At 41.3% G+C, this 15867-nt stretch overlaps 2 protein-coding genes across 7 annotated transcripts in view; one reads left to right on the plus strand and one right to left on the minus strand.

The window, feature by feature from the left end:
• The first annotated feature begins 535 nt into the window (after positions 1 to 535).
• LOC108141345 (transitional endoplasmic reticulum ATPase TER94) lies at positions 536 to 5101 on the plus strand. 3 transcript variants are annotated; one of them, XM_017264657.2, is made up of 5 exons: positions 536 to 669; positions 1975 to 2077; positions 2173 to 4209; positions 4272 to 4426; positions 4492 to 5101. In XM_017264657.2, the coding sequence occupies exons 1-5, from the start codon at positions 653 to 655 to the stop codon at positions 4583 to 4585; spliced, it is 2406 nt and encodes an 801-aa protein (XP_017120146.1). In that variant the 5' UTR covers positions 536 to 652; the 3' UTR covers positions 4586 to 5101. The 3 variants fall into 3 exon arrangements, with proteins under 3 accessions (XP_017120146.1, XP_017120145.1, XP_017120144.1); XM_017264656.2 differs by lacking the exon at positions 536 to 669 and adding an exon at positions 1743 to 1901 and having other exon boundaries at positions 4275 to 4426; XM_017264655.2 differs by lacking the exon at positions 536 to 669 and adding an exon at positions 1748 to 1901.
• Positions 5102 to 6291: 1190 nt separating this feature from the next.
• The window catches only part of LOC108141346 (cAMP-dependent protein kinase type II regulatory subunit), a 29835-nt gene continuing 20259 nt past the window's right edge, over positions 6292 to 15867 (minus strand). The window contains exons 1-9 of one of the 4 annotated variants that reach the window (XM_017264662.1): positions 14494 to 14649; positions 12806 to 12827; positions 11663 to 11844; positions 11329 to 11429; positions 10451 to 10546; positions 10173 to 10320; positions 10004 to 10079; positions 9305 to 9490; positions 6292 to 8034 (exon numbers count right to left, since the gene is read on the minus strand). In XM_017264662.1, coding sequence (XP_017120151.1) covers positions 7904 to 8034; positions 9305 to 9490; positions 10004 to 10079; positions 10173 to 10320; positions 10451 to 10546; positions 11329 to 11429; positions 11663 to 11844; positions 12806 to 12827; positions 14494 to 14634 — 1083 coding nt within the window. In that variant the 5' untranslated portion in view covers positions 14635 to 14649 and the 3' untranslated portion in view covers positions 6292 to 7903. Of the gene's footprint in view, positions 8035 to 8379; positions 8656 to 8687; positions 9095 to 9304; positions 9491 to 10003; positions 10080 to 10172; positions 10321 to 10450; positions 10547 to 11328; positions 11430 to 11662; positions 11845 to 12805; positions 12828 to 14493; positions 14650 to 15867 lie in introns of those variants that run through there. The other 3 variants (XM_017264659.2, XM_017264661.2, XM_017264660.2) reach the window with 3 other exon arrangements.

Genomic DNA, 15867 nt, shown 5'->3' on the forward strand with positions numbered 1-15867 from the left:
CTCATGATTACTTTTTTTTTTAATTTGTATGACAAGCACTGCATAGTACAGACACTGCATAAAACGGTAGAAAACTAAAATCAAATGAAAATTCTTTATTTTCTTTTTATTTCAGTACCCCATTTACTCGTTGTTCCTGAAACATTTTTAAGAAATCAAATATTTTGTAAGATCTGTCGTTAAGATTTGGTATTTATAAAAATTCTTGAATCTTTATTTTTTATCATAAGTTAGATATTATATAGATTTGCATTTCTTTATTTTAAAGCATGTAGAAAGTATGTACGGAAAACGTAGATCCTTCGAAAGCATGCTACATTCTTTCAACAAACTAAACAAAAACGTAGGCTCTTACGTTATACAGTTTTACAACAGCGAGACTGTGTCAGCAAAAAGGCTGCTTCTTACAAGGCTGCCAGACTTTTCGCTTAGCAGAGTCAACAACCACATTGGGCTGTAAGATATCGATAGAGGCCAACAATCGATAAGTTGTAAAAACATCGTTGCAAAATCGACGATTAGCCACCTCTAATCTGTTTCTGCTGCCTCATCTTTGAATTTGACTAAAAGTGCCGATTTCCAGCTCACCGAATAGTCCGAATACGCCGAATTTTACGATTAAGATAAAAAGTTCAACCTTAACTAGTGTACCATGGCAGATTCAAAGGGGTAAGTGCACCGCGTGCCCAAATAAACGCCGTGCTATACACTGCAAGTCGAATTTCGCCGAATTCGTTTAATTTCGCGCAGTCATCGGGATGAAAAAATACGCAAGGGCCACATTGCAGACATATTATTATTGCATTGTTAATGGCCTTTCTTGATGTAGGCAAAACTCCAGCTTTTAGCGCGACTTTTCCTCAGCCGGTTGCAAAAACGTTGCGAAACTAGGGCAAAGCTGAAACTGAAGAAAAAAAAAACACGCCAGCGAAAATCGCCATTTGCAGTCCATTGTTGTTGTTGTTGTTTTTGGTGTTACTGCCCTTGCAGTTGTTGTTGCCGCTCGAAAACTTACGGTTTTTCTTTGTTGTCCCGAAAAATAAGTCGTCCTTTTGTTGAAGGATATTCATTTGCGGGGGTGTGACAGGGTGATTGGTATTTGGTACCGCTGGATATGGAAATCAGAACTGGATAAATAAAAGAAAGTGTTTCGATATAAACAAGTCCGTAATACACAAAGCTCTATTTTGCGGAAACAACATTAATATTAATCAAGTTGCTAAGCTACTAAAATCTAGTAATATCCTCCGAAATTACATCACTTCTAGAAGAATCTACAATCTTTGGATGCCTCTGTTATAAAATACGACTTATTTAGACATTTACCTGTTTTTTAAGTTTCTAATATTGTGGGAACTGTTTAAAAAACAAAAGCCAGAATCTTTGGGCTGCGATCTTAAAGTAAAAGGCCTAAAAATACAATGAAAAAATGTATATTTAGAACAGCTGTTTATCAAAACAAAAGGCGCCAAAAGAGTTGGCATAAAAAAAAGAATACAGTCTTACTTCTATAACGCCATTGTATAATGTGGATAATCTCACCATTTTCTTGAACTTAAATTGAAATTGCATTTGTTTTGAAAAATAAAATAGTTATAAAGATCACTGAAATACCAATCAAAACTGCCTTTAAAAACAACCAACACGTTGGCTACGACAAACAAATCGGTCATTTGAATTCCCCAAAGTTTAGTTACGTTCGGCTTTGCTTGGGAAAGCTGTTTCCATTCATTTGATCAAGACCAAAAAGGAAAGGGGAATCCCCGACTTAAAAGCAGACACAACATGTCAGGCAGCAATGACGACGGGATGGGTCAGGACAGGGATCCCAGGGACTTTGTGCGGGGCTATCGCAGCGAGCAGGACGAAAAGATGAAACCGAAGTCCTCGTTCGACAAGCGGTTAGGGCTAGGGCATCGCCCACTAGTCCAAAACGGAGTTTTAAACCGATCCTTTACTTACTCTACCCCACAGTGAAGATCTGGCAACGGCGATCCTGAAGCGCAAGGACCGCCCCAACCGTCTGATTGTCGAGGAGGCCCAGAATGATGACAACTCGGTGGTGTCGCTGTCGCAGGTGAGATACACACTCCCAAAGGCCACGTCATCACACTAATACTAATCGCTCGGCTCGGCTTTCTTACCTTCATTTGCCCGCTCTCTGTTCTGCAGGCGAAGATGGATGAGCTGCAGCTCTTCCGCGGCGACACCGTGATCCTCAAGGGCAAGCGCCGCAAGGAGACGGTCTGCATCGTGCTCTCGGACGACACCTGCCCCGACGAGAAGATCCGCATGAACCGCGTGGTGCGCAACAACCTGTGCGTCCATCTGTCCGACGTGGTGTCGGTGCAGTCCTGCCCGGACGTCAAGTACGGCAAGAGGGTGCGCATCCTGCCCATTGACGACACCACCGAGGGTGTCACTGGCAACCTGTTCGAAATCTATCTGAAGCCGTACTTCCTGGAGGCCTACCGACCCATCCACATGGGCGACAACTTCATCGTGCGCGCCGCCATGCGTCCCATTGAGTTCAAGGTGGTGCTGACCGACCCGGAGCCGTACTGCATCGTGGCCCCCGAGACGGTGATCTTCTGCGACGGCGATCCGATCAAGCGCGAGGAGGAGGAGGAGTCGCTGAATGCCGTGGGCTACGACGACATCGGTGGTTGCCGCAAACAGCTGGCCCAAATCAAGGAGATGGTGGAGCTGCCGCTGCGCCATCCGTCGCTGTTCAAGGCCATCGGTGTGAAGCCACCGCGCGGCATCCTTATGTACGGACCACCCGGCACGGGCAAGACCCTGATTGCCAGGGCCGTGGCCAACGAGACCGGAGCCTTCTTCTTCCTGATCAACGGACCGGAGATTATGTCCAAGCTGGCCGGAGAGTCGGAGTCCAATCTGCGCAAGGCCTTCGAGGAGGCCGAGAAGAACTCGCCGGCCATCATCTTCATCGATGAGATCGACGCCATTGCCCCGAAGCGTGACAAGACCCACGGCGAGGTGGAGCGGCGCATTGTCTCGCAGCTGCTGACCCTTATGGATGGCATGAAGAAGAGCTCGCATCTGATCGTGATGGCGGCCACCAACAGGCCCAACTCCATTGACCCGGCCCTGCGTCGCTTCGGCCGTTTCGATCGTGAGATCGACATCGGCATTCCCGATGCCACCGGCCGCCTGGAGGTGCTGCGCATCCACACCAAGAACATGAAGCTGCACGATGACGTGGATCTGGAGCAGATTGCCGCCGAGACCCACGGACACGTGGGCGCCGATCTGGCCTCGCTGTGCTCGGAGGCTGCCCTGCAGCAGATCCGTGAGAAGATGGACCTCATCGATTTGGAGGACGACAAGATCGATGCCGAGGTGCTGGCCTCTTTGGCCGTCACCATGGAGAACTTCCGCTACGCCATGACCAAGTCCAGTCCATCGGCGCTGCGCGAGACGGTTGTGGAGGTGCCCAACACCACCTGGACGGACATCGGTGGCCTGGAGAGCGTGAAGAAGGAGCTGCAGGAGCTGGTGCAGTACCCGGTGGAGCATCCGGACAAGTTCCTCAAGTTCGGCATGCAGCCCAGTCGCGGTGTTCTCTTCTACGGACCGCCCGGCTGCGGTAAGACGCTGCTGGCCAAGGCCATTGCCAACGAGTGCCAGGCCAACTTCATCTCGGTCAAGGGGCCCGAGCTGCTGACCATGTGGTTCGGCGAGTCCGAGGCCAATGTGCGCGACATCTTCGACAAGGCCCGCTCGGCGGCTCCGTGTGTGCTCTTCTTCGACGAGCTGGACTCGATCGCCAAGGCCCGTGGCGGCAATGTGGGCGATGCCGGCGGCGCCGCCGATCGTGTGATCAACCAGATCCTGACCGAGATGGACGGCATGGGGGCCAAGAAGAACGTGTTCATCATCGGGGCCACCAATCGTCCGGACATCATCGATCCGGCCATTCTGCGTCCGGGCCGTCTGGACCAGTTGATCTATATTCCGCTGCCCGACGACAAGTCGCGCGAGGCCATCCTGAAGGCCAACTTGCGGAAGTCGCCGCTGGCCAAGGAGGTGGATCTCACCTACATCGCCAAGGTGACGCAGGGCTTCTCGGGCGCCGATCTCACCGAGATCTGCCAGCGGGCCTGCAAGCTGGCCATCCGACAGGCCATCGAGGCTGAAATCCGTCGCGAGAAGGAACGCGCCGAGAACCAGAATTCGGCGATGGACGTAAGTCGCCTCGATTGGCTCCCCAAAAGAGTATCTATTTTTGACTTCTTTCCCTATACCAGATGGACGAGGACGACCCAGTGCCGGAGATCACCAGCGCCCACTTCGAGGAGGCCATGAAGTTTGCTCGTCGCTCGGTGTCCGACAATGACATCAGGAAATACGAGATGTTTGCCCAGACTTTGCAGCAGTCCCGTGGTTTCGGACAGAACTTCAGGTGAGATTGAGCAAGGAGCCTTGTCTTGTGGTACAAATTTCGTATTAATCCTTGTGAACTTCTAGATTCCCCGGTCAAACCGGCAACACCTCAGGAACTGGCAGCAACTTGCCAGTCAACTCGCCAGGCGACAATGGCGACGATGATCTTTACAGTTAGATTTCTAGTTTTACACTGCAAAACAAAACCACAAAAAAAGAAACTTTTTAAATGAATTTTTCCCTGGAAAACCGAGCAAGCAAGCAAACAACCAATCACATTCGCATCCTGGAGGCGGTAACTACAGCAACCACTGGCTAAGGCATTCAGCCGACAACCCGACAACGGGATCAGTTTACATACCCAATACAATAATCACTCTTTTTGATACCATCCTTGGTCTTGGTCACGGATCGTGCTGCAAGACAATTCGAACTGTAATTCTAATTCTAATTTGGACTTGGGCCAGCCTGATCCAAAACCATTTTAATTGGCGACCAAATCCGCCCCACACACTTATCATTCGTGCATTGTCGGCAGAGTGGCTCCGATATATGAGTTTCTATAAACATAATTATAAACGATACACATACACACATACATTTAACGATAAAAACCATATATTAAACACCGTAAAATTATAAGTGTATTTGGAGCTACGTTTTTAAGTGAATAAAAATTATAAATTCAATAAAATCATATCTTCTTTTATCTGGATGAGGACATATTTGATTTTTTAGGTGTTTAATATACATTGACATGAAAAAGTGGAACTAAATAGCTATTTTTGTAAAAATTGGGGATATTGAACATTGTTTTTATTAAACCAAAGACTTTTATATTTTATGTTACTGAAAATACTTAAGAAAATCCGAGATTGAATCTCAAAGTCACCCCCATAAATAAATAAGATATTTTTTGTTTTATCGCATTTATTAAACTTGTATTCATTCGTCATGTTTGCTTTTTCTGGTTTTTATTTTATTTTTTGCTTTTTATTTTCATGAATGCTTTGCGACATAACAAGGACATCTTAATATGAAGTTAGTTGAATTCATTCATATTTTAATAATCATCATCGCTTCCGTCTTATAAATAAACTTTCTATGCCATTATATTAGCTGCTGGTTATTTAAATCAATTGTTTGGCATCAGTAAATGAAGATAAAGAAAACCATAATAATTTATTTGTTAATGGCAAAAGCAGGAAACTTTAAAGTTGATTCGCTTTTTAATGTGTTACAGCAGCTTCTTCGGCGCTTAGTTTAAATCAAGTTTGTGTTTCCTTTTTTTTCAGTGTCTACACCTTCAATTTTTGCAAATATTTTTGTTTCTTTTGTTAATACATACTCTTTTTTTGTTTTCATTTTCTTTTCGTTTGTATTTGTATTTGTTTTTCATTTTTATTTTTGTTACACATACATAATTAAATACGCTTTATGCATAATTACAACACAACAGTTAAAATACGAATAGGCTTTACTATTTTTATTTTATGTATCCTTTTCTCAGTGACTTTAATTTGAAATTTGCGCGTTAAGAGCTTGTCATTCGGTGATTTTAACGTTTTTTTAAATATTTTTTTGAGCTTTGCTTGATGAATATTTTTTCATTATGGCTTGTGTGTGCGTGTGTGTGTGGGTGTATTGGCTCGTGTGTGTGTGTGTGTGTGTGCTGTGTGTTGTTGTAATTGGTATGTGGAAGAAAATGGCCAGCACTTTCAGCATCTTAATTACTTTCTATAATTTTACTCGCTTGATATATAGTTACTATTTATTTGTTTTTCTTGAACTCTTTCCTCACGTTCTTATTGTTTCGAAAATTTCCAAGAATTTGTTGCTTTAAAGTCTTGAACATAGACTAGACACCAATTAAGATTAAAAACATACTTTTATATACTTTAGTTTTATTATTTCTTGCTGACAATTTGAACGACTTGTAGCAATTTTACATTTATGATATTTTCGGTTTCTTTATATGTAGTTTCTTTTAGCTTTGAACACCTCTCGACTGTTGGTATGCCAGTTGAATTTGTTTAATTTAATATTATACCTACATATGCAAGTTCATTGATTATCCCACTAAGATTTGTTTAGTTACGCTGTTTGTTCAAAACAATACGGTTACACTCATATAAAGTAGTTGGAGTCGTTTAGGTTTAGGCTTAGGCTTTACCATAGTTTAAGCTCATTCAGTTATATAAATAGAGATATAGGTGTGGGTTTAGGTCAAGGGTGGTAGTACAGGTATTGAACAGCAACAAAAACAGGGATATACTAAGTACACATTGTCCAGGCCGTCGATATTGCTTTGATTCGTTTTCGATATGGCCCGAAAATAAAAGATATATATTATAATATATATATATTTAAAGCGGTTTAAGCAAATGTCACCCATGTGCACACATCTTTTCCCCATTCCCCATTCTCAGCCCGCACTCTCTGCTAAATTTCGTATTTTTTCGCTAGTTTTTCTCAAAGTTTTCTAAGTTGATCCCATGCAACATATTGATTGTGCCTTTAGCATTACTTATTTGTGATCTTCTCTTTCCGAGAACGGAATAACAATAACATTCTCGTGTGCCTATAGTGAGATCGCTTTAGGAAGTGGAAAACCTACATCTGGGGGACCTGCTAATTTGATAATCTGATAATCTGATATCTTTCCCTACTCTCCGATGGCCGAAACACCTGTCCAGCTGCTTCATGTATAGACTAGTACATACAAACATTAATTGGTTGTTGGTTTTTGGGGTTTCCCTAGGCGAATACCTTTCGATTTTTGGGTAGAGTGTTTCTCGATATACTCAATGGTGGGGAAACTCTTTGCTGATGTCTCTGCGTGTGTTCAATTTGCTCTTATTTGATATACAATATATTTTTGCTTTCATTTCGCTTATCAGTTAATTAGCAGCCCATGAAACAAGTGTTTGCGTTACTTTCTAAATTATGAATAAATCAATTGATAACAAAAAGGTATGAATAAACAAAACTTAAATTAGTATTTTTAACATTCCCGTTGAGCCAATCGTTTGTTGTTTCTAATTGCTGATTGCGTTTGAATTCACTTTCGCCCAATTAAATACATTACAAATTACAATTGCTAAATACATACAATACAATTCTTAACTCGCTTGTTTGCTTTTATGCTTTAGATTAGAAACATTGCTAAGCTTCTCCCCAACATGATCAACATTATCATTATCATCATCATTATTATCGTAGTGTTATAGATTAATTTCAATTATCAAATATTCATGATTAAGTTTAAATGATTTTTGTGTCCTTGTGTGTTTGTTTGGTATTTGTGCTTTCTCGTGGGTTCTTGTGTTATGCTGTTTTCTTGCTGTCTGTAGTATTGCTCAATTTTAAAGAAACATGGTTACAAAATAAAATCCTAAGAAGCCTGCAAGTGACCTTTACTTTTCAGTTATAGTTGTTTATAGCTGTTTGTTGTAGCTGCTGATGGTGGTTTTTGTTGGTTGGTTGTTCAGACTTTTTATCGTGTATCGGTGATATTGTTTTTGCTGCCAAATATCTTCACCAACTGCGACTCGTAGTCGTCAATGTTGCGCTTCATAATATCCATGCAGGGACCCAGCAAACGCTCAAATGCCTTCACATCGAGGACTAAATTAGATAGAGAGTGATATCATTAGTTAATGTTGAGTACAGAGAATCCATGGAACACACTTATTTCATGCTGGGGAATAGGAATTTCTGGGGGAATGGAGGTTTAGTAATACTTAATTAAGAACAGTTTAGCAAACACATAACCAAATCCATGGGTATCCCATTAAAACTCATTCCTTGATCACCACAGGCCCCTCAATATCATCTACATATCCTTTTCTTACCGGTCCATTAACCTTTAGATGCCTGTGTCAGCTGCAGACATTCATATTTCATAGTGCTGTGGGTTTTATTTTGGGGATGGTGCGGGTTTTGCCCCTAACATATACTCATGTATGCGTGTGTGTCACAATAAATCTATATTTTATTATTACTTCTTTTAACTTTTAAATGCAGAATTTGGAAGAGCTTTGTATCAAATTCGAAAAACTGCTTTGCACACTTGAAAATTTAGAACAATTACAACCTACAAAAGTAGAAACATTTTAAACTAGTTCGTTCACAAATTCGTATTGCGGCGGGCCATGTCGGTGAACATTTGCTCATAGATCACTATATTGCGCTTGAGTACATCGGTCAGGAAGCCCATGATGCGTTCAAAGGCCTCGGCGTCTAGGACTGGACGGAGTTTCGGGCTTAAGTCAGTTCAAATTTAATAAATAAAAACCCATTTTCATGACCTCATTATACAAAAGTCACTAAATAATTATACAAAACTCATTTCCTAGGTGATTTCAATATTAACAAAACGAAATTCATAGTCACGTTCATATTGTAGCGCTGGAAAAATGCTTTCATAACCGTTTAGTTGGGTTCTCCTAGCTCTTATTTAATTCTTAATTAAACCAAGCAAAATGAGGTCGTGAAAATGGGTTTTAGTCTTCCCTAGGAACTAAAATTACTTCTACTACGGACTACTACTACTTCTACTAATTGAGTTGCAAATGGCCAAAGTATTCGCGCAGATCCTGCTCCAGATAGCGATACCCACTAATGCTACGCTCGATGCCCCCACTGCACTTTCCCATGAGGCGTTCGAAGCAAACAACATCCAAGACTACACAAACACACACAGCACACACACGACATACACGAGGGAATGGCGGACCGGGGAATGTGGACGGGGGACAAAGAACAAATAAACAAAAGCATTAGGGATTAGGTCAAGCGGGGCATGGATCGACTGAAACGCTTTCCGTGTAGCCACCATTTCTACTAGCCAGAACCCTGGGCACTGGACACTGGACAGTGGACACGGGACACTCACATGCTAGCTTGACAACTCCGCCCGTGGCGTAGACGGAGGCGGCTCGGGGTCGATGTGTCACCAGCGCCAGCTCGCCAAAGTACTGGCCCTTGCCCAGCTGCGAAATCTCCACCTCGGTGTCGTCCTGGTCCATGCGCACGGACACGGTGCCCTCCTCGATGAAGTACATGCCATCGGCGGCATCGCCTGGGGATTGGAGAAAAAAAATGGTTCCTATTAGAGAATTCCCAAATGGATAAAAGAGTGAATGTTTTTTACAGACGGCCAAAAGATGCCCCTACATAATTCAGCAATCGAAGCGGTTTATTTTTGTATAGTTTAAATTGTAGGTTTGTTGTTCTTTACCTGTGGTTCATCGAATTTCAAATTAAATCAAACGTTTAGCCTAAATTATTATTAAATATGTATGAAGAGCGGTTGGTTATCTAACAAATCATTAAATATATGTTTGTTTTAAATTGGAATTTATAATTATCAATTAAAGAACTTTAATCCTGTTGTGTTCTAGTTTCAAGTCTCTTATTAGTAATTAATAAATTTAATTTCGTTTTATAAAGTTTAACCATTTTCGGTTCATTGTGGTTTGTTATTCCCCCCACTTCAATTTAAATTGAAATTCATAGAAAATGTGCAAAGTTAAATGTAAGGAACCCTAATTGGCCTTAAGGAAGCTCCCCTGTACCTTTGTCGAGCACTTACCCTGCTTGATGATGCGCTCGCCATTGTCGTAGCTCTTTGAAACCAAAGCATCCGCCAGATTCATGCGTTCGTAGTTCTGAAGCACAAGAGTTGGATATATAAAATCGATTGGAATAAGAAGTGGGAGTGGGGCGGAGGTGGGAGTGGGGTGGGGTGGAAAATAACCCACCTGCAAGGCCTTCAGCATGGGCACGCTGTTCAACAGCTCCTCGTACATTTTCCTCTTCCTGAAGGCCGACTTCAACAGGATGCGTCGGAAGGTCTGGCGATCCATGGCCCAAAGTAGACCATTCGTTTCCGCCTGCACGGTGGCCGCTCTAGATATATTTAAGTTGAACATTAGAGACACGTCCATATATATACAGCCATTAGCACGTTGTAATTGTGGCTCAGACAGCGCGGAAAATTTGGCATAATGAATCGATCAAATACGAATGGCTCGCATACCTGGGCATGTTGTAGAGCAGCGCTAATTCACCGAAAAGTCCAGTGTGATTGTAGGTGTTAATGTGCTTGTCATTAATATACACTTTGTAGACGCCACTGCGGGAATACGGAAAAATGCGGTGGGTGAAGGGGTGTTAAAAGACCAGAGATATACTCGCACGAAAAATGCACTTTATTTCAATGCAGTTTATAATTGATGAGTGAGTGTGCTCTCATCAATATGTAAATGCCTATTAATTGCCACACCAAACACTAATTCCCATTCAAATACATATTAATTAAGCTGCACATAAATGAATGAGCTTCGCTGTTCCGCATGAGTAATTATGCGGTAATACTTCTTTGCGTTCATTATAAAACGTTTGATAAACTTTAAATATTGTGGGAAATTGTTTGGTTTAGGCTTTGAGGTGTTCTTAAATAAGTACAAACTTAAATTATTGCAAGAAAAATATGACAAATAAAATAAAAGAAACTAAAAATCCTGTTAATTAAACTAGTTTCTCAATACAAAATAATATATTTTATTTAGACATTTATAATTGAAATTTGTTCATTGCGGTATTGGCTAATCTGAATGCAAACTAAATGTTACTGAAATAGCTAAATCAAAATGTAATTTATTTTGTATTCCCCTATGAGCTTATGAAAAATAATATATTATGTATTAAAATGTCAACAAATACTTCCAAGCCTGTAAGCTAATGTGTAGCTAATTTACGAAAGTTAATATTTTCCCTAATTGAATATGTTGTGTTTAGTTAGACACTCTATAGAAAATCACGAAAAGTTACTCAAACTTTTAGTTAACTTTTGGCTAAACAGAATATGCGCATTATTCATAAAGCTTGATTGGAAATTTGTTTTGTTTTACTTACGATTCAATAACATAAAAGTTATCGCCGTCGTCGCCCTGGCGGATGATATAGTCGCCCGGCTGAACCTTCCGCTCGAACATGGCATCCAGGACTTGGTTCATCTGCGAAAACAAATCAGTTACAAGGGGATGTTTTTCCGGGGGAGATGGGTGGGGGGGGGAGGAGGAGCCAGATCCGAAGCCTGCCTGATGGGGCGTAAAAGGGAAACCGCAGGCAGACACTTATTCGGGTTAAAACGTTGATGCGTGTGTGGTACTCCTTCCCTTCTTTAGAACTCCCCCCTTCCCCTCCCCCGAGACTTATGATTTATGTAGTGAGTGTGGTGGCGACGTACCTGCTCCTTTTCGAGGGATCGGAAGAGGAGGACGTTCTTCACCGACTCCACCAGTCGGGCCCGCTGTTCGTCTGTCTTGGGGAACACGGCGGTGGCACCATCGTCGTCGTCATCCGCCTCCGGATCGTAGGCCTCGGCGAAAACTGATTTGCGGCGCGAGCTGGCCACCATTGGGGGTTCCGCTGCAATAATATAAATTGAAACCATTAATCAGTCATGTGTTATGGGTCTATTAGAGGCCAACTAATCATGTGAAGGCAAAACTCTCAACTTCAACGACTTTTCTAGATGATTAAAAAGTACCCTATTACATTAGATATATCTAAACGATGCCATCTGAGTGGAATTTGCTGCTCTGGCACATCTCCCGCTGGGCCACAATTGCATTTCAAATGAAAATGCAGAGGAGCGCTCACATATCAACGAGAGGCAGCATAATCCAATGTCATTTGGTACCATGTACGAGCAACTCTGTGAGAATGTGCAAAAATTCACTCTGTTCCAGAATATAACACCGGAAAACAGTAAGGTTCTTGCCTTAAATAAATGATTGTATAGAATCACTAACACAACACATTCAAACATTTTTATAAAATTTTAATTTAATTGTAAATTTAAAGAAACATAATACACTAAAAGCCTGTTTTTTATTTTTAGTGTAAAAAAAATGTTTTTAGTTAACAAATTCAGTCAAGAAAAACATTGGTAATATTTTACTTTGATAAGTTAGTTAGAATATAGTTTAAAAACGTTGCATTTTTTAAATTGAAAACTCAGCTGATTAAGAACTTAAGTACTTTTTCTCTGTGTGCAACAGTTTTAAAGCCTTCTCGTAGATTGCGCTTCCGACAATTAAAATTGCATAAATATGAGGCGGTTGTCCAGCTGAGATTTCCATCAGAGAATATATGTGTCAGACCAGTGAGACAAACCAGACTCATCGTTTCTTTTGCTGCTCTGCTACAGATATTTAAATGTTTATTCGGGTTCACATGACCGCAAAATCAATTGCTGTAATTATACATTCAAGCCGAACACAACACCTTAAGTGATCAGCATTTGTTTTTTTCTATATGTATTTATATATTTAATTTTGGTCAACGAAATTCGGTTTTTGCTTTGGCCAAGCAAAGCGCAACTCACCAGCCAATAAATTACCAGACACCTGAGTGGACATTTTCAATTGCAGTGCGCTGCTTTTTGTGCGTGTTTCCGAATTTAGTTACGATTTCAAATCGGTTGCAACGAGCGCGAAAATAAAAACCAGTTAGGCATGAACACGTTTAAAAAAAAAAAAAAAAAAAAGTGTGTGTATAGAAATGTTGATGGGTGTGTGTATGTAACCCAAGGTGAGAGTTTTTGTAGCGCCGCAAAACAAAAAAAAAAACAAAACAAATCCAGCGCAAACACCGAGCGCTTGGCTTTCCCGTCACACGCTGCGTATGCGTAATAAATATTTATGCACTCGAATGTTTGGCGAAGCCTTCAGAAAGTCAGTCGCAAATGTTTGTATATCTGTTCTTCCATAGCAAAATCACAGAGTTTGGTTGTGGGATTCGGTTTTGGATTCGAATTTGGCAGAATGTTTGCACTGCAGCCCGCAGTTTTCCACTCAGTCCACGCAGTCGTGTCAAGTTGCCAGTTGGACTGTCAACCTAATGATGCAATTACCCACTGTTACACAGGCACGCATTCTGGACTTCCCCCCTACCGAGTTTTCCCCTCGGCAAAAGCCACAAAAATTGTAAGCCAAGACGGGCCAAGTGCAGGTCTATGTTACCCTCCAGACAAGTATTTATCCAAGCCCTGAATATATATAAATACCCGTCGGCTGTCTGTTTGCACTGTGTGTGGGCATAAGAAGCAGCACAGATGCCCACGTCCAGAATCTTGGACAGCAATTGCCTCCGTGCTCTGCTCTGGTCTTTATTACACCCTCATGTGCAAGGTCTGTTGAGATTTTTGGTTTACAATCTGGTAATTAGAAGAAGATTTGCAAATGTCTATCAATCTGAAAAATTTCCATTTCCCAATTTATGAGATTTTTCAATTTCCAACTTGGCATGACTGGATAGGTATCTATCACATTATTTAATCAATGAAATATTGCGTTCCGGATTTTTGCGATTTTTGATTTGCACCTCTTGGAAAGATTTTCATCTCAAAAAGTTTTCTACGTCAATCAAGTTATTCGAAATAATGAGTTTTCGGCACTTATAAGATTCAACACTTATTTAACACTAAAAATACAGTTTGGTAAGGAAATTGAATTTGTCATGATATGTATTGCAGCTTAAATAAAAGTTTTTTTTTTTAAATTTTAAAAGGAATAAATGTTTATGTTCTACAACTATAAATTTCAACTTTACAATTTAGATCTTTTTATATTCCTAGTAAAACTTTGATTTATTTTACAACTGCCGCCATTTCAAACACTTTTTTCTCACAGATAATTTTTAAATTTCGAAATATTATAGTATTTAGCAGAGCACACTGGCAAAACTTTGAATATCATTTGATAATTGATGCACCAAAAGTATTTCAATTAAGTAAGTTGCTTGCTCTACAAACGCACACATGCCCAGAGTGCAAATAAGCTGGGAAATTCAATTAAGAATGGCAAATAAAAAGTTGGCTGCATTAATTTCATTAGCAGAATGAGACAGCAGCGACGAGGACGACTGCGAGTGACGGCGACGAGATCGAGATATATATGTATATGTAAATGTATATGTATATGTATATATAGGACGACAGTTTCCGACGATGTCGACGTGAGGCGGAATAAATTGAATGAATGGCCAAACAGGCAAACTGGCTAAAAAACTGACTGACAAACCGACTGAAAGGCGGTTTTCAGTGTGCGTGCTATCCTTGTGACGTCCTCCGAGCGACTGAAAGTGCCAATGGTGGCACAAGAGGCACAGCATCACCACATCACCAGGCAACCAGCCAACCAGCCACAACGCCATCCTCGTTGTCCGCTGGATTCGCAGTCGCTGATGACAGGCAAACGTCAAACCAAGGCGGAAATAGTGCCTGTAAGTAGGCAGCACAACACGCCACTCAAGCGGTCCAGTGGTTGTCGGCCGTCTATTTATACAGGAGCCTATATGTGTGTGCCAGCTGTCTGTCGCTTTGTTGGCTAAACACTGAGAGAAATGTCACCCCAATTGATAAAGTTAAAGCTGAAGGCTTCGGCTTCTAAAAAGAAATTGCTTGCCTTAGAAACTAACTAACTATACTATTGTCCCCAAAAACGAAAGTATATTTGGCTGGTCAACGAAATATTGATTTTATAAAAAAAACATATTTTGTAATTTATAAAAGGTAAATTTGATATATTTTTACTTCTTGTTGTCATAGAAACAAACAAGTACAATGCAGATCGAAATAACACTAAATGCTTTATATATAAAAGATGTTATTGATAAAACTAAATATACAATACTGTTCTTTAAAACAAAATTGAAAATAGTTTTATTAAGGTAAATTTTTTATAAATTATTAAAGGAAAATTTTATATATTTCAAATTTCTTGTTGACATAGCAATCTGTTTTACCTTGTATCGCGCAAAAAGCGGGATAACTAGAGTGTGATATCAATTAGAGCTCTTTATTTTTCTCAGTGAAGCATTATAAATAGCGGCAACACTTTGCTTTGTCTTGATTAACATGAGCATTCCCTCAGCTTTTTCATATAAGCATTCATATACACATTATTATTAAGCGCAACAGGAGGACGTTGACGAGGGGTGCTTGTTGAGAGGAAAAGGGAAAGGAAGGGGAAAAGGGACAGCATTTCCGTTCAGCTAGAGTTCTGCCACGAACGCCGCTGGCATGTCAATAATGTTGAAATGTAACTCACACCCCAGTGCCACGCCCCCCCTCCCGCCTGGAGCATTCACCACCGCCTCCGGGGCGTGTCATGCGCCCTGTGTGCCCGATGAAGCGTATGCGGCTGCCGAGCTGTTCATCAGCATGCTTCACTGGCCCAGCAAGTCCGGCAAAACACAGCCCTCCTGTCCATTTGCCCTCCTGTTGCTCCCGTTTTTACCCTCGGCTTGAGTTTGTGGTTAACAGGAGCGTTAATAACATGTACCATGGTCAGTGCATACCTTTGACCACCGCGCGAAAGGCACACAGCACACAACACACACACACACACACGCCTTATTGAGCCACAAAGGCCTACGCGGCGTATG

This window comes from Drosophila elegans, unplaced genomic scaffold, assembly GCF_018152505.1.
Source record: "Drosophila elegans isolate 14027-0461.03 unplaced genomic scaffold, ASM1815250v1 contig_183, whole genome shotgun sequence".
NCBI lineage: Eukaryota > Metazoa > Arthropoda > Insecta > Diptera > Drosophilidae > Drosophila > Drosophila elegans.

What these genes read in the sequence shown, in the direction of transcription:
- LOC108141345 (XM_017264655.2), top strand. Translation starts at nt 1,786, where the DNA reads ATGTCAGGCAGCAATGACGACGGGATGGGTCAGGACAGGGATCCCAGG. An exon ending in AAGTCCTCGTTCGACAAGCG is followed by an intron (nt 1,902 to 1,974) that starts GTTAGGGCTAGG and finishes TCTACCCCACAG; the next exon opens with TGAAGATCTGGCAACGGCGA. An exon ending in CGGTGGTGTCGCTGTCGCAG is followed by an intron (nt 2,078 to 2,172) that starts GTGAGATACACA and finishes TCTGTTCTGCAG; the next exon opens with GCGAAGATGGATGAGCTGCA.